This window comes from Aspergillus brunneoviolaceus (assembly GCF_003184695.1).
Source record: "Aspergillus brunneoviolaceus CBS 621.78 unplaced genomic scaffold BO95scaffold_7, whole genome shotgun sequence".
Lineage (NCBI taxonomy): Eukaryota > Fungi > Ascomycota > Eurotiomycetes > Eurotiales > Aspergillaceae > Aspergillus > Aspergillus brunneoviolaceus.
The window spans coordinates 371,753-394,575 of record NW_020290737.1 but is presented as its reverse complement, the minus strand read 5'-3'; the positions used below and the strand labels follow the sequence as shown (position 1 = coordinate 394,575).

The 22,823-nt window shown below is 53.7% G+C and overlaps 7 protein-coding genes across 7 annotated transcripts; 3 read left to right on the top strand and 4 right to left on the bottom strand.

Annotated features, from left to right (window-relative positions):
* The first annotated feature begins 248 nt into the window (after positions 1–248).
* Positions 249–1,154, top strand: BO95DRAFT_247814 (uncharacterized protein). Its single transcript, XM_025581400.1, has one exon. It carries the CDS (start codon positions 488–490, stop codon positions 1,121–1,123), a length of 636 nt encoding a protein of 211 aa, XP_025446370.1. The 5' UTR covers positions 249–487; the 3' UTR covers positions 1,124–1,154.
* On the bottom strand, positions 1,155–3,573 carry BO95DRAFT_247873 (IlvD/Edd family dehydratase). The gene is made up of 4 exons (XM_025581401.1): positions 3,413–3,573; positions 2,671–3,321; positions 2,454–2,608; positions 1,155–2,401 (listed from the first exon to the last, which is right to left on the bottom strand). The coding sequence occupies exons 2-4, from the start codon at positions 3,268–3,270 to the stop codon at positions 1,186–1,188; spliced, it is 1,971 nt and encodes a 656-aa protein (XP_025446369.1). The 5' UTR covers positions 3,271–3,321; positions 3,413–3,573; the 3' UTR covers positions 1,155–1,185.
* Positions 3,574–4,201: 628 nt separating this feature from the next.
* BO95DRAFT_439057 (putative DnaJ domain protein (Mas5)) lies at positions 4,202–6,148 on the bottom strand. The gene is made up of 6 exons (XM_025585654.1): positions 5,970–6,148; positions 5,884–5,913; positions 5,752–5,810; positions 5,235–5,685; positions 5,019–5,175; positions 4,202–4,950 (listed from the first exon to the last, which is right to left on the bottom strand). Coding segments are annotated over exons 1-6 (1,260 nt in total). The 5' UTR covers positions 5,971–6,148; the 3' UTR covers positions 4,202–4,388.
* Positions 6,149–6,320: 172 nt separating this feature from the next.
* BO95DRAFT_405520 (glutamate--tRNA ligase MSE1) lies at positions 6,321–8,879 on the top strand. The gene is made up of 7 exons (XM_025584006.1): positions 6,321–6,672; positions 6,736–6,808; positions 6,877–6,914; positions 6,977–7,390; positions 7,449–7,706; positions 7,781–7,950; positions 8,007–8,879. The coding sequence occupies exons 1-7, from the start codon at positions 6,388–6,390 to the stop codon at positions 8,650–8,652; spliced, it is 1,884 nt and encodes a 627-aa protein (XP_025446367.1). The 5' UTR covers positions 6,321–6,387; the 3' UTR covers positions 8,653–8,879.
* Positions 8,880–11,860: 2,981 nt separating this feature from the next.
* Positions 11,861–14,445, bottom strand: BO95DRAFT_459800 (putative microtubule associated protein (Ase1); the record flags this gene model as incomplete). The annotated part of the gene is made up of 4 exons (XM_025588684.1): positions 11,861–13,821; positions 13,889–14,103; positions 14,200–14,252; positions 14,329–14,445. The coding sequence occupies 4 exons, from the start codon at positions 14,443–14,445 to the stop codon at positions 11,861–11,863; spliced, it is 2,346 nt and encodes a 781-aa protein (XP_025446366.1).
* A 704-nt stretch (positions 14,446–15,149) lies between these two features.
* BO95DRAFT_439054 (Mov34/MPN/PAD-1 family protein) lies at positions 15,150–16,598 on the top strand. Its single transcript, XM_025585653.1, has 2 exons — positions 15,150–15,332; positions 15,387–16,598. The coding sequence occupies exons 1-2, from the start codon at positions 15,305–15,307 to the stop codon at positions 16,433–16,435; spliced, it is 1,077 nt and encodes a 358-aa protein (XP_025446365.1). The 5' UTR covers positions 15,150–15,304; the 3' UTR covers positions 16,436–16,598.
* A 1,271-nt stretch (positions 16,599–17,869) lies between these two features.
* On the bottom strand, positions 17,870–22,040 carry BO95DRAFT_505021 (putative cell division control protein Cdc25; the record flags this gene model as incomplete). Its single annotated transcript, XM_025591148.1, has 4 exons — positions 17,870–17,914; positions 18,223–18,490; positions 18,570–18,786; positions 18,834–22,040. 4 exons carry the CDS (start codon positions 22,038–22,040, stop codon positions 17,887–17,889), a joined length of 3,720 nt encoding a protein of 1,239 aa, XP_025446364.1. The 3' UTR covers positions 17,870–17,886.
* Positions 22,041–22,823: the final 783 nt, after the last annotated feature.

The following is a 22,823-nucleotide window of genomic DNA, read 5'->3' as shown; positions in this document are numbered from 1 at the left end:
TTCACTTTAGCGTTTGCGACAAGAAATCACAGGCTCCAGAGTGAAAACCCTCTGGTCCTCATTCTTTGGCGGAGGGTCTCGATCCCCACCCCCTACCTAGTCTACAGCTCCCTTGACCCGGACAAATTTTTCTTGAAGCACCACCTCCCATGCACTAGACAACTGGCTGTCTAGTCGACTGATGGACTGGTGAAATCACAAGCAATCGGACCTATCTGTGCAGGCCTTTCATGCAAGCCGTCCTATCAGATCGGCCATTCTCGGAGAAAAGCGTATAAGATGTCGAAAGAAATCGGTGAATGAGCCATCTTGGCAACTGGACACCAGGGATTATGAGTGGGCGGCGGCTATGCTATCATGTCGCATCAATCACAGAAATCCTGGTTATCTTGATCAGGTCCGGGCGCGGTCATGGGTGGTGGGTGGTGATGATGATGATGATGATGTTGAACGAACAGACATCTGCAGTTGACTTGACAACGAGGCGATGATAACCGAGGTTTGCGGAGTTGGCTCGGACCTTTTCCAGCTTTTCCTTTTTCCTGATTCCTACACCCTTGACTCGAATTGGATGGGTGTGTGTCAGAACTTAGTTTGGGAGATTGTGGGCTGTGGTGGGTGTCTGTCGGTGGATTATGCGGGCGAGTCGAATGAGAGACCGAGGAGCGAGACAAGAGGCTCTTTCGCCGAGAGGTGCAGGTCGCACAGATCAGAACATGCGATGCTGTCATCAGCCTCGGATCCTGACACGAGGATTGAAGGAGAAAGGAAGGAGGGAGGATTGGAGGAGGGGCTGTGCTGTGTGAACTTTGGAAAATGTGAATCCCACGTTGGATGCAGAGAAGGAAGTAAGGAGGCTCCTTACTATAATTGTTTTCCTGGCTTGGGGCCTGAAATCAAGCTGAGTGATCAATGTTCGAGGTTCCAGTCCCTTCCATTTACACAACCAGCCAGTCAGCCCTATTCTTTTCTATTAAGGCTGCATATGCAACTGCCTACACTTCCCCATCCTATGGACCATATTCCAAGAGGGGAATTACTGGCCAAGACTGAGGTCTACTCCGGAGTACATCACTTGACCAGAAGTAAAGCCAGTGCGCACATTCCATACAAGCAGGACTAGACCAAGAATCATCATCTTGCGAGATTAATTATTTCGCTTTCTTCAGTTGTGGCGTCATTTCATCAATGGTTATGTCTCGGTGCCCCATAACGCTGGGCCAACCGTTGAAACTTGACTGCTCCGCGAAGAACCATCCCTTCGTTCAGCTGCCCCGTCTCTTTGCGGAATAACTCTTGCCATGGAGTCTGACTTTCCGGTACCCCGTATCCTCCGTTGGCCTCGAGTTCGTCCCGACGTCTTTGCAGTTCCTCGGCTGAAACGAGAATATCTACCCGGCGTTGGTTGAGGTCAACACGCAGGTGATCGCCATCCTTCAGGATGGCCAGATTCCCCCCTGCAGCTGCCTCGGGGCTTGCATTCAGAATCGACGGAGATCCGGAGGTACCCGATTGTCGCCCGTCGCCAATGCAAGGGAGCGATTTGACTCCTTGTCGCAAAAGGTTCCCCGGAGGATGCATGTTGACCACCTCTGCTGCACCGGGGTAACCGAGCGGTCCAGCCCCGCGCATCACCAGAATACTTTTGTCGGTTATGGGGGTGGTAGGGTCTTCCAGCCGATGATGGTAGTCTTCGGGTCCGTCGAATACCACCACCGCCCCCTCAAAAGCATTGGGGTCGGCGGGGTTCTCCAGAAAGCTCTTCCTGAATTGATCCGATATCACACAGGTCTTCATGATGGCCGACTCGAACAGCGTACCCTGCAGGTGGAGAAACCCGGCATCTTGAAGAATCGGTTCGTCATAAGCCCGGATCGTCCGACGGTCCCAGGTGTGTTTCCCCCGCACATTCTCCGCTACTGTATGACCATTGCATGTGATGGCTTCTGCGTTCAGCTTCCCTGCGTCCAGCAGTTCGGCCATGATCGCGGGCAGTCCGCCTGCACGGTAATATTCTTCGCCCAGCAGCTCCCCCGCAGGCTGCATGTTCAGGAGGAGGGGGATATGGAACCCTAGACGATCCCAGTCATCAAGGGAAAGGTCAACCCCTATGTGTTTCGCAATGGCGTTGATGTGGATGGGAGCATTGGTGCTACCCCCAATGGCCGTGTTCACCGCTATCACGTTTTCAAAAGCTTCCCTCGTCATGATGTCGCTCGGTTTGCGATCGGAATGAACCATCTCTACTATTCGGACGCCAGTCTCATATGCGCATTGGCTTCGCTCGCGATAAGGAGCAGGAATGGCGGCTGAGCCAGGCAGCGCCATACCCAAGGCTTCAGCCAAGGCGTTCATCGTCGACGCCGTGCCCATTGTGTTGCAGTGTCCGGCGGACGGTGTTCTGTTGCACATATGGTGAGAAGCGATCACATATAGGAACATCCACAACGTACCCTCGAGAGATATAGTCCACAAATTGTTCTGTGTTGATCTCCCCGGCGGCATACTTCTCCCTGCCCTTCCAGACCACCATGCCCGAACCCGCCAGCTCGTTCTTGACATACCCATTGAGCATAGGGCCGACATTCATACAGATTGCTGGTATATTCTTCAGTAGCGTCAGCACAATACCATCCTCCCCATGCGCCATCACGGAAGTGATGAACATACCACAGTAGCAGCCGCCATCAAGCACGCGGGGGTCGTCTTGTCACAGCCCGTGAGCATCACCACCCCATCCAAGAAATACCCATGCAGGACCTCCACGAGGCTCAGATACGACAGATTGCGATCAATGCACGCCGTGGGGCGTCGACTCGTCTCCTGGATGGGGTGGGTGGGAAACTCAAACGCAATGCCCCCCGCCGATCTGATCCCCTCCCGAACCCGCTTCGCGAGTTCCAGGTGGTGCCGATTGCACGGGGCCAAGTCCGACCCCGTTTGCGCGATCCCAATGATGGGCTTGCCGGACATCAACTCTTCGCGAGTCATCCCGTAGTTGAGATAGCGCTCGATGTACAGCGCCATCATGCCCGGGTCCTCTTCGCACCGGAACCAGTCCGCGGAGCGTAGTCTCCGACCCCGCTTGGGGCCGCCCGCACTACCACCACCGCCCTTGGTCATCGTCGCTAACGTCTTCTCCAGCTCCATGGTTCGCTTGCGAAGCGCCAGCAGCTCGGACTCGCAGTCCTCGATGTTGACAGGTGCGGGGGTGCCATTGCTGGCGCTGCAGGAGCAACCTTCGCAGGCCGCTTGGGACCCGCACGGCATCTTTTGGGGATGTGAAATGCGAAAGGCGTATTAGTATATGAGACTAGAGAACTTCTGCCGATCAGTAAGTACTGTGCGTCCGCGTCTAGTTTATATAGATATAGACACGGTATATCTAGTAGGAAGCCCCGCCAAGACTCACCCGTGACTCAAATCGGAGAGACCCCGAATTGCCAGTGCCGAATGCCCTCGGGCCAGAACCTCCGAGTCGTAGACGGACAGCAAGTTACAGTTGTACTCGCAGTACGTAGATAAGCCAACCCGGGTGCGGGGTGGAAAATCGGCTGGACTTTCGGAAGAGGAGAACAAAAGGAAAAATGTCCGGGTTTGTATCCGGGGGGAATGGTTACCTTTTAAATTTCTTATTGATTGATCAGTCCAAAGAGACAGCCCGACAAGATTAGAGAACCAGAAAAGAAGAGGTGGAATTTGGGGAACTTCCAAGCTGGAAACCCCGATCGCGTGGCTTTCGGTTCCGGGTTTGGTTTTCCATCATTGATTTTCCCTTCTGTTTGGCTACCCCACGCTATCCCGGATTCTGGGCGGATCAGAGAGGGTGGGGGTTACGTTGGAGTCGCCAGACTCTCCAGCTTCGTTCACGCTCCACGCTCCACGCTCTAGCTGAGGGTGGTGACTGGGGAGACTGAGAGGCTCTGCTGTTGCTTCTTTTGAGTGATTTTGTTCTTCAGTACCGGTGCCGTGGGGGAGGGAAATTCCCACACGCACAGAGCGGCGTGGTCTAGTCTCGGACGAGAGAGTGAGACAGTTGCGCTGAATTGTAACGTTAACCACTACTGACTGACTAAATGACATCCCACGCTTTCCCCGCGGAGAGAGGAGAGAGTGGGCTGCCCCCCCCCATTGCCTATGACGCACCATCATATCGCACCCCTCCAAAACAAAAACATCTTGTCTAGTTGAAATCATCAAGTTGTTCTTTTTCATTCATCCGTTCATGGGAGGTCAATCCTGTAACGCCCATGATGCCAGAGTGGAGCCGGATCTAACATAACCAGCAAGTCTATCACCATGAGATGGACCCAACAAAATAGGTATCGAGGTCCAACAAAAACGCAAGAATAACAATAGAAAACAAAGAACGTGAAAAAATGCCGCCACTACTGGGTCGTGCATTGCGCAGTCTCGCCCTCCTCGTCGTCGTCCTCCCAGGCCGATCCGCCCTCGGGGTCATGAGCTCCGAAGTCTTCAATGTTTCCCTTGGGATCATACTCGACCTCATCCACCGTTTCGACGGGAATGGGGGCATCCGGCTTAGGTAGCATCTCTCTGAGCTGCTCCAGAACCGCCGGCGTAGGCTTCCACGTCTCATTGGGGAATTTGATGTTGACGATCAGGTACAGATCACCACGAGCGTCGCCGCGCTTGATCGGCATTCCTTCACCAGGGATCTTCAAGACCTGGTTGGGGGAAAGCACTTGTCCAGGAACCTTGGGGTGCTTGAGTTCGATTCCACGGCCATCGAGATGCTTGATCACCACGCGGGAGAAACCGGTCAGGGCCTCGGCCAACGTGACATCGATCTCCGCTGTCAAATCGGGACCAGCTCTCTTGAACACCGGGTGCTCCTCCTCGACCAAGTGGAAGACGATATCTCCGGGTTCTTGACCCGGCACCTCATCAGCCTCGCCCTCCAGGATGATCTTGTCGCCCTCCCTAGACGTAAGCATTAGCCATCGTTCCCAAGCAGTCCAGACACACGCGCTTACCTCGCCCCGCGAGGGATGTAGATCTCCAACAACTTCTTCGCTTCGGTCGTCTTCTGGCCCTTGCACTTCTTGCATTTGTCCTTGTCGCTGAAGAACTCGCCCTGTCCCTTACACGTAGAGCAGGTCACCATGGTAGGAGAAAGGAATTGGCCCATGGGTCTCAGGATCTGCTTGACACCTACAGCACACAGCATTTAGCTCAGGATGAACCTGCATGAACACAAAAGGAACGCATACCGTGTCCGTCGCAAGTGGCACACTTCTTGGCCGTAGCGCGCTCCTTGCCACCCTTGCCCCGACACAAAGAACAGATGACGTTCTTGGTGCTCGAGAACTTGACCGTCTTGCCCTTGTAGAGATCCTCCAGGCTGACTTCATACTTCTGCTCCTCATTCGCACTCCGGCGGGGCTTGCGCGCCTGAGGTCCGCCGGGCATGCCACCCATGCCGCCAGGCATGCCGCCCATCCCACCGAACATCTGCGCAAGGATGTCATCGAGATCCGGACCGCCTGGTCCCATCCCCGGCTCACCAGAACCGTTGAACGCACTCATGCCATGGGTGTCGTAGAGGTGGCGCTTGTCTTCATCGTAGAGGATATCGTAGGCCTCCTGGACGGCCTTGAAGCGGACCTCTGCGGCTTCTCGCTCGGCTTCGGGAACCTTGTCCGGGTGGTTGGCAAGCGCGGCCTAAGTCATGACGAGATAAGTTGTCAGAGCTAGTTGTGCACAATGACATTTGATATCCTGTCTCACCTTGCGGTACGCCTTGCGGATTTCTTCTTTGCTTGCGGAGCTGGAAATTTCGAGGACCTCTGCAAAAGCACAGAAAGATTAGTCGCTGGCCGATATTTTCCCGTCGTATCTCGAGTAGCTTAGGCACTATACCATAGAGATCAATCTCAACCTTAGAAGACACTGCAGCATGTCAGCATAGCGATTTCAAATCGATGAAAATTTCCTGGATAACATACTGGCAGGCGGTGACGGGTAAGAATCCCGTGTGACGAACAAAGCAGAAACACAAAGACTGGGGTATCAGTGGGATAAGAATGAGAGAGTGAAATTCAAGCAGAGAACAGTTCAACGACGACACCGAGCAAGAAACGACAAGCCGGGGGAAGGAAATCTTGTCTCTGGGGGGATAAGACTGCGCAAGCGAGAAGGGAAAAACAACGGCAAAAGTAAAGCTTGTGATAATAATTTATTGCCGCTGGATGAGGCCAATCACATGTCCGGCATTTCCGCGTCCGCCTTTTTTGCGGTCGGATTTAATTTCACCTCCGCCGAGCTTCTTACTGATTCGCATCTCCTCCCCACATCTTCCCCTATTGCTTTGTTTGTTCATTGCGTGCCCCCTGTGATCGTGGGGCATTTTGACAGCTCTTGGCCATGATGCTGCGACGACCGATCTCCAGCCTCCAGGCCCGCCAGACATGGATCTGCACGCAATGTCGCGCCGGTTACTCCTCCGTCGCCGCCGCCGCGCCCAGCTCCAAACTCCGCATGGGCAACAACAAGAAGACCAACCTCCCCGACGGCCCTGCTAGAACTCGTTTCGCGCCGTCGCCCACTGGTTATCTTCATCTCGGATCCCTGCGAACGGCATTGTTTAACTACTTGCTGGCCAAGCGCACCGGCGGCCAATTCTTGCTTCGCATTGAAGATACCGACCAGGTTCGAGGCTCAAACAACTCGGCAATCGTGAGACCTGTGGGCTGAACGATGGATGTCATATAGAAACGTACGATTCCGGGGGCCGAGCAGAGGCTTTACGATGATCTTCGCTGGGCGGGGTTACATTGGGACGAAGGTCAGCACTTGTGTATTGTATGTCGCGCTGTCATGCGATGCATACTGACAGAAGGCGGGTCGCAATAGGTCCGATCGTTGGGGGTCCATACGGTCCTTACAGACAGGTGAGTCTGCAAATTGATGTGCTTTTTTCAAAGTGGAAGCTAACGCTCTTGGCCCGTCGCAGTCCGAACGAACCGAAACTTATCGCAAGCACGCCCACGAGTTGGTCGATAAAGGCCACGCATATCGCTGCTTCTGCTCTGCAGAACGACTGGACGCGCACGCACGGCATCGCAGCGAAGCAGGACTTGCGCCGGGATACGACCGGAAATGCGCTGAAATCTCCGCCGAGGAGTCCGCAGAAAAGGCATCCAAGGGCGAGGCGCATGTTATCCGGCTGAAGGTGGAAGGATACCCCATGTTTCAGGACCTGGTCTACGGCAAGACGGGACAGAACCGGCCGACCAACAAGCTGGACCTCATCGAGCGGGTGTACGATGATCCCATCCTGCTCAAGTCAGATGGGCACCCGACATATCACTTGGCAAACGTGGTGGACGATCACCTGATGAAGATCACGCATGTTATTCGTGGCACGGTAAGCTACGCGGCCCGCATTGCCAACTCGAAGCAAAACCTAATGGAGGAACTACAAGGAATGGATGGCTTCGACCCCGATGCACGTTGCTCTCTACAACGCCTTCAAATGGACCCCGCCTCACTTCGGACATGTGCCTCTCCTCGTGGACCGATCCGGCCAGAAGCTCAGCAAGCGCAATGCGGACATTGATCTCAGCTTCTTCAAAGACACGCAGAGCGTCTTCGCCGCGACACTCGTGAACTTCGCCGCCCTTTTGGGATGGTCTCACGTTCAGAAGTCCGATGTCTTCAACCTCGAAGAACTAGAGCAACTCGTAAGTCTTGTCCTGAAGACTTCCATCTCACCCGCACGCAGCACATCAAGCTAACCCCAAACCCCTCAAACAAGTTCAACCTCAAAATCACCCGCGGCAACACCGTCGTTGCCTTCGAAAAGCTCTGGTTCCTCCAGAAAGCGCACGCGCAGCGCTTCGCCTCCGCCCCGGAGAGCGCAGAATTCCAAGAGATGGTGCAGAAACTCACCACGGCCGTCGAAGCCACCTACCCTCCAGAGCAACTGTACGTCTTGCCTCTTACCTCCATCACCAAACAAACAACCCGCTTACAAACCATAGCGCTCCCATCCTCCAAACCCGCCCCCTCAAATCCTACATCACCCCACTCCTCCAAGCGGACGCCAAATCCTACACCAAACCGGAGGACTTCCTCGCGCGCAACGCCACCTTCTTCCAACCGGCCGCGACCCTGACCCGCCCGCCTTATACGCCCGCCTCCTCCCCGTCGGCGACCTACCCGCCCACCGCCGCCGCGATCCCGCTCTCCGCCCTCCACACGGCCGCCACGGCTTTCACTCTTGTGCCCCCCAGCCACTGGACGCTTGACACCCACCGCGCCAATATCGCCGCCTACGATGGGTCGTCCGCCATTATCTCAGAAGAGCAGCACCAGCACCAGCAACCAGAAAACGAGGCCGCCCGCAAAGCAGCGGACAAGTTTTTCAAGAAGGAACTGTACCACTACCTGCGGTGGGCGCTGTCCGGCGGAGCACCGGGCCCCGGGATCCCGGAGACGATGGTCGTGCTGGGACGGGAGGAGACGGTGCGGCGGTTGCAGGATGCCAAGGACCTGACGCTGGAGTTGGTCCCGAACCGTGGGGTGAAGCGGTATAAGGGGCCGCAGGAGTCGGCAGCGGCAGCGACAGCGGCGACTGAGCCCAAGGATAGTTCGTGGATGGGGTCGCTTGCGCCCAAGAGTTCTTGATTCTCATTCCTCTGTGGTAGGTCTAGGGGTTGCTGGACGAAAGGATAGGCGATGAGCCGTGGGCTTGAACGGTACCGAGATACCCTCCCTCGTCGAAGACTGGGTTCAACGCGGTCAGGGAATGCACGTGCTGTATGCGTGTGCGTGTGTATGTGTATGTGTATGTGTATGTGTATGTGTATGTGTATGTGTATGATAGACAGGTAGTAGACCAGACATGTGTATGTATCTATCTGTATGTAGATGTATACTATCTGCCCTTTTTGCTGTCTTGTTACGGTGTCTCATACATCTACGCCCTCCCCTCACTGAGGACCCCCCAGGAAACCTCAAACCCGAGTACGAGAATCGGAGCCCGAGCTGAGCTGGGTTGTATCGCGGGTTAGGACCGTGTGGATCTCCCAGGGAAGCCCCACAACATGAACCACCAACCACCAACCACCAACCACCAACCACCAACCACCACAACCACAAGTATGTATAGTTCTTCAGACCAACTACGCATAGAAAGAATACCTGAATCATGTAGGTATTAACTTGTCAATGCAAGTCCTTCGCCCTTTCGGATAGTAAAGCTCCCCGCCTACCAAGCACATTCATTGAATCCTCTGGCTTTTAGGTGAATATGTCCGTCCCCTGTAGACTCCATTCAAGGGTCCATATTGATGTACACAAAATCAGTGAACGTAGATGGGGGAATGTAAAATCCTATCTATACACATAAAAGAAAAGAGCCACCTTTCCCAGGGCTCTATCTTCTTTTCTTCCTCTCTCCAAACAATCTTCCATCCTCCTATCAAATCAGAGAAGCCAACCACAATGTTCGATATCCTGGATTCATTCCCATATGACAAAGCTTTTCCAGAAAAGCGGCTCCGTTTACAAATACGCAGCTATCAATTGAACAATCTCTCTATCAATCTAGTATACAAGACTCGACTCCTCAAGCCAAGCCAAGAGTTTATCACGCGAGATCCGAATCAAAGGATACAAGAATCGCCAAATCTACTCCCGCTATGGAGTTACGCTACACGAACGGGCTGCATACACCGTGAAAGATTGAAGGATAGGATATCAATGTGCTTCCGTCACGCCTACATGACCCTGCCGCATGGACTGTGAGTGTTTCGTCTGTGTTATGTCTTGTCTGAGAACTAACCCCATCCTAGATAGATTGGCATTCCTGCAGGCACTCAACAAGCATAAACCATCGCGTCATCCAAAGCTCGTCCGCGCCAGAGCGTCGAGAACAACACGATCCTCCAAGAATTTTACTTCTGCAATATTGGCGAAGAAAGTAATAACAAGCCAGCTCCCGGAATCTTGGTTGGGGTGGTTCGTATGCTAGGAACACGACCACAGCCGCAACGCTTTCCTTTCCCAGACGAGTTTGACGAGATCACAGCTCAATGAATTCTACTGGGAAAGACTCTTTTGACAGGAAAAGAAAAGGTCAACTTGAAGCATGCCCATGACGGCAGATAAGTTACATCTCGATCGCATCGCAGGCCAGACAGGCTGCTGGAAGCTCAATACCAAGACGAGTTCTACGGACAATACTACAAAATTCCTCAAAGTGGACGGGAACTGACTGACTGGCTAGCATAAAACCCATCAGCGAACGGCCAAGGATCAGTAAAGATCAAGTTGACTTCGACATTCCCAGAAACGGTGGGCCATCGAATTTCTTTGAGATGGTGATCGATCGCCTTGAGTAGCCCCTGGAAGCTCAGCATCAAGACGAGTTCTACGGACAATTCTACAGTATTTCGCAAGGTGGACGGGCGTTGACTGGCTAGCATAAAACCCATCAGCGAACGGCCAAGGACCAGTAAAAGTCGAGTCGATTTCTACATACCCAGAAACGGTGGGCCATTGAGTTTCTTCGAGATAGCGATCGCCCCTCGCCGAGTATATCGACCGAATTCGATCCGCTTGGGGATCATCACAAATTGTTAATATGTAAACAGGATTGCGGATTGGGCATTTATCAATTGCACCTCTTCGCCACCAGTTGGGTTGGCCGGTAGGTCTCACCTTGCGTAGCGGTTATTTCCGCTTGTGCTGCTATCTAGCATCCTTTGAGCATATCTCGAGAAGTGTAACTTCACTACTATGTTTGATGATGGTTATTCTCAATTGGCTTGGTATCCTGTACTGGTGGGCAAGGAGTGGAGTGGTGTGACCTCCACTTAGTCTCGACAACTAGAAGCAGCTAGACACAATGCAAAAAGACTGTGGATCATCGCTATCACAACTTGGAAAACCATTGCGAATATCCTGCAAATCCGTTATACCGCGGAACCACGGAAGCTTTAACCAATTAGAAACTTCCCCGCGGGGCTAATTCTTTCTCTGCCATAGACTTCAAAACAAATTCAAGTATGAATGTTATTGAATCACAAACTAAAAAGCTAATTAAACCAGTGGCGCAAGGCTGATATTAGAACCAAATCAGGAACGACACAAAGGAGAAAAAAGCGGGTTGCATGTCAGGCGACGTGTAAAACAATATCACATGCAAAGCAAGACAGCCACACCAAGAAGGTAGTAAACAGAGAGAGGGACAGAGCTCGCAAGTATAAGACAAGCAAAATCCCCCATAGACAGTTGCAGTGGTCATCATGAGGACGTCACTGGGATGCTATGTAGTCTCACTAAGGAAAGACACCCCCAATATCGACTATGTCCTGTAAGGGAAGGTAGCTGCAGCAGTATTCAAACAGAAGATAACATAACCATAGTACAAGAAGTCGAGTGGTTTGGCTCCAAATGTGATAGAGAGCTTTTTGAGGAGTGCAACACGTAGGGGTGCAACTCGTGACGGCATCCAAGTCATGTCGTTCGTTGTGTAGTAAATGGATTGTACTGGGCTGGGACCTCGATCACGCAGTGAAGTGGGTCGGTCGATGGGCATCGCAGATGATCTGGACACCACAACAAGTGAAGTGCAAAAGGCCGAAGCAAACAGAACGCAACAACAGCATAACGGCGTGGTATAATCTCGAAGAATTTCAACAAAGAAGATTAGGGGCGTTGAGCAGCACTTTATTACGTTGCCTGAGGAAAGGGCATGGAAGCTCAAGCGAGAGACTGCCGGGGTGGATCGGCAGGGGAACAGGTAAATATCAGAAGAACCCGTGGCCGTGTTGTTGGCTCAAGATGAGGGTGTCGAGTAGGTGGGGCAAGCGATGGGCCCCTTGATGCTTCAGTATGGCTCCATATCATCTGTCCACTCATTGTCGCTTCCACCTGCATGCATCATCTGTCTATGCTGGATGTCAGCAGGCTCGTCAGGGCTGACACTTCGAATGCCTTTGGCTTTCTTCCCTCCGAGCGAAAGAATGGGAGTTTCTTCGGGGGCCAGCAGGCGTTTCCCGTGAGCCGCACGGAGTTTAGCGTAATAGACATCGCTAGCATCGGCCTCCGACTCATCACCAGAGTCAAAGGTTTCCCAATTCTCCGATCCGGTAGTTGCCGTAATGACGGTCGACGTACTAGACACTTGTCGGGGGGCTGGAGCGGGGGGCGGGGCTGCGCGCTGCAGATAGGGATTAGGTTTAGGGAACCCTTGCATGGAGGAGGATAACGACGAGGCCGATGAATGCGATGATCGAGAGAATCCAGTGGACCGCTGAGAGAACGCCGACGAGCTGACGAAAGAACGCTGGTTGCGGTCATCGTATACGTCTTCAGGGCTGACCGGCCGGACAAAGGTATTCGACAACGCGCTAGCGCTCCGTGGAGGGTCGAAGAGATAGGACATGCGCTCCTCTCGCGATTCACCGCCAGTCAAGGCCCGCATTCTGGGTGGAGGCGGGCGAGGTGCTGGGATTTTGCCGTTGATTGTGCTCGAGGAATAGGCGCCAGGAACTGCGCGACGATTGGGGGAATTGTTTCCAAGAGGCATGTTCCCAAGTGGAACTCGGGCCGGGATCTTGGAGGGAGACTTAGTACCCGCTCTGGAAGGCGCTCGCGAAGGGCCGATGGTGTTGTACTTTGTTGGAGGGCGGTTTCCAGTGGGGGTCTTGCTTGTGGAGCGCGGGGGTGGGGCCCCTCTCATCACGCTCGCAGGGCGCGATGGTGGCTGCATCTGGCCAGTGCTCCGCTTGGTAGCACTAGCCGGGGCAGCGGAGGGAGTCTTGGATCGTGGAGGAGGTTTGGCAACGACTGGGGTGAGCTCGTCCAGATATCTCTCTCCGTGGATGAGGAACGGCCGGCCGTAATCTTCTTCCCACTTCTCCAGCTCTTTCCGGAGATCAACCTCGACCTTCGGCAATTCTTTGGCGATTCGCTTTCGCATCTTCTCTTCTCTCAACAGCTTGCCTGGATCGCGTCTTTCCCCCTTCGCGCCACGCGCCATGAGACGAGAAGCATCTTGACTGGAAATAGCCAAAGCCTCGCGTTCCGCCAAGAGGCTCCGGTGCTTGTCAATGAGTGCCAAAGCTGGCGCACGCTGTGCCTTCAGGGTCTCCAGTCTCGCGATTTCGCCTTCATGGGCCTCAAGGAGAGCATCACTGAACACGTCGGAAAAGGCAGGGGTGAAATCGATCATCTCCTCTTCCGAGAAGTATAGCGCATCCCATAGCTCCTGCAACCGGACCCGGGCATCCTCAACGAAGAGGTGCAGGTTCTGGCTCTTGAGTTCGTTGAGACGACCCAATTCTTCCTCAAACTCGTTGATAGTGCGAAGCCCACAACCACGGTTGGCAGCGAGGAATTCCTTGCGATCGCCCTCCTCAATGCCGAATCGTTCCCAGAGTGCTTCCACCGCGGTCCTTAGGTCCTTTAGCTTGCGCTCCCGACCTCTCTTCTCTTCCAGCAGCTTCTCGCGTTTCGCCCTCAGGTTGTTCAGATCCGACTCGTGAAGACCGAGTTGTTCAGGCGCCTCCCGGTAATATTTGACGATGTTCGTGTCGGTCTGCACTTGGGGGGTGCCAAGCTCAGCCCACAGTTTGATTATCTCCTCGCAAGTGGTCTTGACGAACTCCAAGCGTCGATGATATTCTTCGTAGACTCTCGTAAACTCGTCGTCCAGGGCGGTGACATAGGACGGGGAAAGATCGAAGCTCGGCGAAATCGTGGTTCCCGGTGCTGTCGGCGGCAATTCGATGGTGACAAATGTTGCTTCGAGATGCGACGCGTAGGATTCAAGGGCCTCTACCAATTCTTTTTGCACCAGTCAGTCGGACGGATCTCCTACTCTCGCGCGCGAAGAACAACAAAGCAAACTTACTCCTCACTTGCTCGAAACGCTCCTTGTGTAATTTGCTCAACGCGCCGTGCTCCTCGCGCAGGAACGCCAAACAACGGTTGAGCGGGTAGCTGACGCGCAAGGCATTGTGATCGAGCTTGTACTGTCCATTGGCCTTCTCATCCACCAGGGAGTGTTCCATATGTTGAATGGCGGTGATGAGTCGCTGCGCCTCTTCCTCCATCTCCTTCTTTTCACTGATTGTAGTCGAAGATTTAGCCGCCCGTTCTTGGCAAAAACAACAGGGTGAATTGAATTGATTCATTTCTCATCGCGCAGTGTGTATTACTTACGTGTCCACGAGTTTGAGGTGGTTGTTCAGCGTTTCCGACAAAGCACTGAAGAGCTGAAAGGGGGTTTCGGTCATGTCAGTCGCAAACGATCACCGTAGGGAGGATTGATGCGGATGGGGGCCAACGAACCTCTGCCTCACGCGCGTCGCGCTCATGGCTCGGAACACCAATGTCATCGTAGATACCATGTAGTTCCGACACAATAGTGTTGACCTGGGTGGTCAGGTAGCTGGTATCGACGGCCATTGCGAATGAGATGGTCCGCTCAAGCCCAGGTGGATCGGGTGATGTGCAAGCGCCGGGTATGAAGTTTGCTTTAGAGCGATTGCGATTTTACGCGCAACCCACTTGACGGAGCCGATCGCCTTGGAGCGAACTCGCGATCCACCGTCATATAAGATCTGCGGCGACAATGCGCCTTTCACCTGTCAGGATTTGCCGCGGGAAGACCGCAACAGAGTCTGCAAGGCGGACAGGGCAGTACGGGAAAAGAAAGGAAAGGAAAAGAAGAGATCACAGAAAGTGGAATGGCATCTGCAAGAACCAGACACAACCCGTATATTTCATTAACGAGAGTCCACGGCTGCAAGCAGATGCAAGGGTGACTGGGGTGGGTGTGGTGTTGGTGTGGGTGTGGTGTGGATGTGGATGTAGAGGATCGATAGATCGAGGGGGGACAACAATTAATCGAGGACTGCCCTGAGTGACTGCTGGCTGGCCTTCCCCTTCCCGCGCTGGGGAAGTCCCGCCCGCTCAGCTTCGATTGCCCTTCGCCGCCTTGTTTGACGTTCCCGCCCCGTTTCTGCAGCAACCGCTGATTCAGCGATTGACCGCCCGGATCTGCCGGGAGTCTGCCGGACAATACTCACCGCCCTCCAGGCCGCCGCCGCCGCCGCTTTCTGGGATGTCTCCGCATTCCCCAATGCTGTCACCGATAAGTAAACTAACTCAACTCACTTTCCACTCACCCACCTCTTTCCCCTCATCTTATCTCATGTCCCCGTCGACATCATCATCCCGCAATCAAACTTGTTGGAAGCTCCATTCCTCATAATTCAACCGTTCCTCCTTTGATCTCACACCACCGCAAGCCCACCAGCCCACCATGGAACAAGCCGCTCTACGGTCCTGGGGTTAGTATCTCCGCAGACCTCCCCCTCCCCTCACCCCCCCCCTCCCCCAAAAAGACCTCGAAAACGCAACCACCCTAATCGACCCCCACCGCGACACGCTCTACGCCTACTCGGAAGAAACGCACCGAACGCTCTCCGCGCAACGCCCCTGGGCCAAAGACCCACACTACTTCAAGACGGTCCGGATCTCGGCCCTGGCGCTGCTCAAAATGGTCATACACGCGCGGTCCGGCGGGTCACTCGAAGTCATGGGCCTGATGCAGGGGTACATCCTGCCGGAGACGTTCGTGGTGACGGACGCCTACCGGCTGCCGGTGGAGGGGACGGAGACGCGGGTGAACGCCCAGGAGGAGGCCAACGAGTACATGGTGTCGTACCTGCAATCGTGTCGGGATGCGGGCCGCATGGAGAACGCCGTCGGGTGGTACCACAGTCACCCCGGGTACGGGTGTTGGTTGTCGGGGATCGATGTCACGACGCAGGATATGCAGCAGTTGGGGGGACCGTTTGTGGCGGTGGTGATTGATCCCGAGCGCACGATCTCAGCCGGGAAGGTGGACATCGGCGCGTTTCGGACGTTCCCGAAGGATTACGTGCCGTCGAAGGGAGAGCAGCAGCAGCAGGTGGGGGAGGAGGAGGATTATGGGGAGGATGGGGTTGGTACGGCTGGTGCGGCTGGAGGGTATCAGTCGGTGCCGTTGAGTAAGGCGGAGGACTTCGGCGCCCATGCTTCCCATTACTACTCGCTCGAGGTGGAGATCTTCAAGAGTACGCTGGATGCCCAGCTGCTGGATCTGCTGTGGAATAAGTACTGGGTGGCTACCCTCAGCCAGAACCCGCTGTTCGCCTCCCAGGACTACGGGAGTAAGCAGATCATGGATCTCAGTCAGAAGGTCCGGCGCGCCACGCGCGGCATGGAGGGCAATGTTTCTCGAGGCAATGTGACGCAGGTCCGGGATCCCCAGCTCGACCGTATCGCTCGGGACGGACAGCGGATTGCGTCGGAGGAGGTCAAAGGGCTGCTCGCCGCGGAGGTGAAGAGGAAGCTATTTCAAAACATCGGACAGGAAGAAGCCACAGATGCAGCGCCGCAGCCCAGATGATTCAGACAAGCCTTTTATTCAGTGATGAGGTGGAATGACTTATGCCTGCTCTCAATTTTAAGACAAAATGTAACAAAAATAAACCGCCAGCCTCGTCCCACTGTGGCTCACTAATTCCACCAATCCAGAAAGGGTAAAGCTACTGGAGCGGCGTTGACATCTACACTTCGTTCATTGCGCATCTCTGTTAGCACGGAGCTTATTTTTGAGCCCTGGCGGGTGAGCGCCATTGATATGGTCTATACACTAAAATATGAGGTATATCCTCGGTAGTAGAACAGATAAGTACAGGTGACAATCATAGAAAGGTCAAATCACAGTTGGAACCACGTTCCAACAAAGGTCACATGCCTGTGCAACATGTGTCATGACATATTATTCATCAATCCGAACAATGAGTAAGACCCTTCGTGGGAAGACGATCAACACCAGGTGAGAGATCACAGGATCGTCGGTATGCGTACAAGAAGCGAAGGAAGCCAGATCACTGTACAAGCAACATATATGGTAGAAAGATATGATCAATGTTTGAGTCGATCAATTGCCGAAAGGAAATAGAAAGCAGGGAGGACTGCTAGAGCCGTTGAGGTGACAGGGAAGGAACAAAGGAAATTGCAAGGTCATGTCGAATTGACGTTGGTCGAAGAGAAGAACGAGGGCCTCAGTCAGGTAGGTGGAAGAGACGACAGGGACTGAGACTGGCAGAATTGATAAAGTCTATGTCGTGATCGAGATTCGTCGGCGTCGTTCATAACAACACTTGTTGAATTTGTACATGCTTCCCGGCGTGGGATTCCGCCTGGGCGTTCCAGTCATATTTGTTGTTTTTTGTGATTTTGCTTTTATTGTCGATGAGAGGCGGAGCGGCAAGTAGATCGTAGAATTGATTTTCCTGATCCATATTCTTGAAAGCTCAGCAGTGCCAAGGTGAACCTTTCCAACTTCCGCGCTGCAACTAGCCGTAAGGACGCATGGATAGTACCATCCAGGCCCACTGTTTCAGTTGAAAGCAGCATGTCAGATTCTCCCGCTCAAATTGAGCTATAACGCCACAGGAGCGAAATCGACACCGGGGTTGGCGCAATATGCGATAGCGTCGAAAATAGAGTGCAGGGGGGGAAATTGCCACCTTGGCTGTGATCCATTGATGTGATAAGTGGTGGTGGACGGCAAACACCTTGATAGGCTCGGTTGATTGAGATAAGGTTGTGCGGCGCGGTTGGGGTGGATGTATGTGTATGCAACTCCGACCCTTGCTTATCACGCCATCAGGGGGTCGGCTGAGCGCATCTGATAGGCTCATTGCTGCTGGCAGTTCAATTCAAAGTTTGACTGGTGAAAGGAGCGGTCACGTCCAAGCGCACGTAGCAATTGTGACACCGACAAGGATTGGCCTTGCACCACGCCTGGCCCGATAAGACGCCCCGACGGAGAAGCGGTAAAGCGGCGGTTTACAGGAAGCCTGATTCAGATAGGAGTCTACGTGGAGAAACCAAAATCGTTAGTCTTCGATCGTTCAATCAGAAATTGTCAATGCATAACGGTCCCTCAGCAGCATGCGCATACTTCCCAAGTGAGTGGTCATGGCCTCACGGGTAGCGGAACAAATGCAGGGGAATGGCAAAAGAAGCCAGAACACAGGTTGACATTATCATCGTGTTAACACGACCATGCTCGCGAAGGTCAAAGTACGCATGCTGGCAGTGTTGAGGTTGTTGTTGCCATTTCCTGTGGTAGGACTGGCGCGTGCAGTGGTGGGAGCGATAGGAGTATTGTTAGCAGCATACCTCGCGATCTTCTCGTCCTCCCTCTCTCTCGGCTCTACTTCCAAACTTCGGTCGTACATGTTATGCACGTCGCCCGCCGCTTGCAGATTACTGAGAATGTAATCCTGCAACTCTGGGACCGGCTGCAAAAGGTACGGGACGTTCTGATATTGTCGAATTTCGCGGATCACTTCTGCCGTCTTCGCGCGCTTGTTGAAGTTGATCAGCTCGGATGGGGTCAAAGATGGAATACCGTCCTCGATGAATGTTAAGTCGGTCAAGTAGACACCTGATAATCTGTCAGCCACTGTTGATCACCACCTAATCAAGACTTTTCAAAAAGCCTTGTTCGATCAAAGCCTGCTCACCAAAGAATGGAATGCAAGGTGGGTTTGCCAGATGCAATGTCTCCCGATACTCGCCAAAGTTCTTCGTGCTCGCCATCAGGCGACGCATTTGCTCAAGCACAGTATATGTGCGTCCACTGACTTGAGACCATGTGCGTCCCAGACGGTGAATCGGCGCCGTCCCTAGAGCGGATATGATAGAAGTTAAGGTGGAGTAATTGTTAAGCGCGCGACATTTCTGAACAATGGTTAGTACTAGCCGAGTTTATAATGGGGAATGCCTACATCTGCGATGTTGACAAAGTGCTTGATCACAACCACTCGCTTCTTGACATCAGAGTGAGTGAGAATCATCTCCGCGACCCAGTTTGTCAATTGATTGGAATGAAGAATGAGGGCCTTCACGTTTGCAGCTGGTTCAGCTTCATCCGGTCCGACCTTCTTCTGCCATGTCTTGTTCAAACATTCCGTAGGCCGAATCTTAGAATAGAGACGTGATTCGATGATTGTAAGCTGTCGGGCAAACTCGGTCGGATCGATATCCAGGAACTTCATCTTCTTCATATTCTTAGGTATGATGGGTGTTGGAGCTGCGGTAGCTTGCGTGGGAACCAAGCGCTTGACGGTAGTATCTTGACCTTTGAGTCGTTGCTCAATGACTGCCAGGAGCTGTGGTGACCCCGGTGTCTTGGTGGTTGCAATGGAGTCTTTGGTGAACGAGTGAACATGCTCAAGCAGAGCTGTGTGCGCCGCGTCATTCGGCTCCATCCAGAAGTTCTCGAACCAACTCTTCAAGATGTTGACTACACGGAAGCGAATGGGCTTCTGCTTCCTGTCGACCCACATCTGCATTTCGTCTGCATTCAAGCCAAAAGGAGGCTGGATGTTGAATCTCTGTGTGATCAACTCAAAGAGCTCCTTCGCCGTCGTGAAAGAACGATAGGTGAGGAGGAAAGTGTTGTTGAAGGAAGCATCAAGCTTGTCATGGCGCGTCAATTGCTCCACCAAGCCGGCAAGAGTGCCACACTTGAGAGTGGGAATGTCATTCTTGGTATCGAAAAACACCTCGCCTTCGTGATCCATCTTCAAGAACCAAGGAGTTTCTTCCGGCTCGCGAACCGGCTCTCGCACGGATTCCCGCGGAATTGCAGCTGGTGGCGCTTGTCCAAAGAATCTTTGTGCCTTGTCCATATTGCGTCGCACCTTCTCGGTGGAGTGCTCAATCGAGTACGAGGACGGAATACCGATTGATTCCGTTGCAATTCTAGTTTGAGACTCTGCGCGGCTATGAATAACCTTGGACTTTTCAATCTCTCCACCCAGGCGACTCTCGCTGCGGAAAATGGTTGTGGGCTCAGGAACCTGCTCCAGAAGAAGTGATAGCGAGAACCCAATCTGTGATACGAAGTTCTCCAGCTGTCTCGCGACGCTGCGAACCGCGTTCAACCTATCTTCAAGTGAATCGCCGCGTAATTCAGCCCACTCATCTCCAAGGGGCGCGGTAACCGCTTGACAGCTCACAACAAAATCGGCGATTGCATCGTAGACTCTTTGTTTTTGCAGACTGAAATCGACGAGTTGGGGGTTCTGAAAACCGGTTCCGAGGGGTGCCAAGTTAATCGACTCGACAGCCGAGATCCACGGGCGATATTGGTCGACAACCTTGATAGCAGCAGCTGAAACCAGGTTGCCGATGTTTTCGTGTTCGACAATGGTGACGATCTTCTTCTGGTTGAGCGTCAGACGTTCTTCCAGGCGACGGATGCTGCCCACAAAATTTCTCCGGAGGATATCGATCTTGTCTAGCAGGGCTGCGTCAAGAGGCACAGAGGGCTCCGCTCGCATATCGCCACCGTCCTGGTTCAGAAATGAAGTCGGGCCAGGTTCACTGAGTAGCACACCGTTGTTCTGCCAGTAGCCGCCCGAATGGCTTCCACCAACGAACCCTGGGACAATGCGATTGATAGAGTCGCCGCGCTGCTGCCTTGCGACCTCAGCAAACCCATAGACACCCTGCATCACGCCATCTGCCTCTTGTAAGCACTTGTTGGCAGAGTCCGGACCTGGCCAATCAGCTGCTGCAATATGCGACGAGAGCACCAACTTGGAGAATTTAGACATCATATCTCGGAAATGGGGATAGAGGGGTTTGTTGGTGGAGATTATTGACGGGTTGCCTGAATGGTTGTCCGTCGTGTCCGAGCCAGCCGCCAGCAACATGCGTAGATGATCAGAAATGTCTTCTGCCTTCCGCACATACTCCGACCGGTCGCCGTTCATCAGGGTCTGTCGATAGGCTTCCACGGCCTGCCGCATGTTCTCGACAAGCAAAGGCCAAGTCAGAATAGTCGACGCACCGTCATCAACGAAATGCGAGGGAACATCCATGGAGATCGAAGGCCGATGGATGTTATCCGAGATGGAGTTGTTACTACTTGGCGGGGCGCCTCCGTAGAAGTTTTGCGCGCAGCGCATCGCTTGATATGAGAGCTTGTCGTCACTAACCGACTTCGTAGCGGACGGTGGGTGCAAAGAATCCATGGATGTCGCGGGCGACACTCCATCGAGGTATGACTGGCGCCTCCGGGACATCGAGTCGCGAGAGGTCAACATCAGGGACTCGCCCTCCGCTTCAGACGCCGAACCATCGTAGTCGTCCTCGTCGCGTTCGAACCCACGGGCCATAAGTTCCGGCGGTGGTCGGGTCTGGTCCGGCACGATGACTGTGTTCCGATCGTAGGGGCCGGTCTCGTTGGCCGTTGGGTTTTCGAACGGCAACTCCATCGTGCTGTAGCCGGTGAGTGTGTTGAAGTAGAACAAGCGGCCGTCAGGAGTGGCTTGCGGGATCCAGAAAGCGGCCTCCTCCTGCTCCTTGGGCGCTGTTGCGCCTTCAATGGGCAAGATCGGCTGCGAATCGCGCGAGTTTCCACCAAAATCGGCTTCATCGGCCTCCTGTTCCTCTTCGTAATCCTCGCCCGCGCCGGAGTCCACGATCGCATCCTCCTCCTCCTCGTCGCGACCATGCGAAACCTGCTCTTCCTCGATCTCACTAATATCGGTGATCACAGTACAATAATTGCTGGGAAACCAGCCCCTTACACTGTTGTTGATAACTCCATCCCACCAGCCAGTTTCTAGTTGGTTCAACACCTGGATGATATCACCTCGTCGGAAGCTGAGACTGGTGTGGTCATCGGCATCGTAATCGTACATAGCACGCACGAACAGCGCCGGCGGCGGTTCGGGGCTGGGAGTATAGCGGCCTTCGGTCGTCATTCTTATCGGTGAAGGTTGTCGGTTGAGCGACTGATCGGCGGCGAAATCTCGGGTTGGGAACGATAAACTGTGACCACGACTCCGCTGGCCTGTTGTGGGGGTAGTGACTTGCTCTTCGGAGTACTCGACGGTGGTTGCAAATGTATTGTTCTTGGTCGGCAGTGTAGAAGATCGAGTGTCAACAGCCAATGGCTCGGCCACGAAGGTTTCGAACATCGGATATCGCCGCAATTGACGCTCGGACGAGGGAGCAGGTGGATGAACGAGGATTGGCTCGTAATGAGCCCCCGCAATCAAAGGCTGGACGCACTTAACGAGAGTTATTGTGCATGACTGACTGGATGGATAGGTATTGAGTAGAAATGACCGATAGGGAATAAGACGGGGGAGGTGGTGGTGGTGGTGGTTTTGGAGGGGAAAGAAGGTGGGCGGTAAACCGGGGGGGGGGGGGAGGGGAGTTGCGGTGGTGTTGGTGGAAAGGCGGCGGGTTGCAGAATCACCCGCGGTAGAGATAGCCTGTGTTGGTGAGATCGATCCAAGAATCGGGGCTAGATAGATCACGAGATGACGACAGTCACTTGATTATCGGTCGGAAACCAGTGGTCTTAGGTGATCCCTCTGAGAACCTGATATCAGCCAGTCATTGGAGAAAAGGATGGGAAGGAAGAGAAGAAAAGGGGAACAAAGAGGGAGGGAGAAGAGGGGAGGCAGAAGCTTGGAGGGAAAGTAGCGAGAAGGAGAATTAGGGGAGAAGCAGTCAGTTTAGTTAGTTTGGTGGTGGTGGTGGGCAGATTGGCTGGGGGGGGGAAGTGGAGGGAGAGGAAGAGGGAGAGGGAGAGAGAGAGGGGGATTTGGGAGAGGAATGACAATACCACTCGTATTCTTACCGGCCCGTTACGACGATGTCCCAGACTGGATATCGATCCACGAGCGGATGGATGGGGACGAGCCGACGTGAATTACTGGTACGTACTGGACGGTTCCCTAAAGTTATTATTA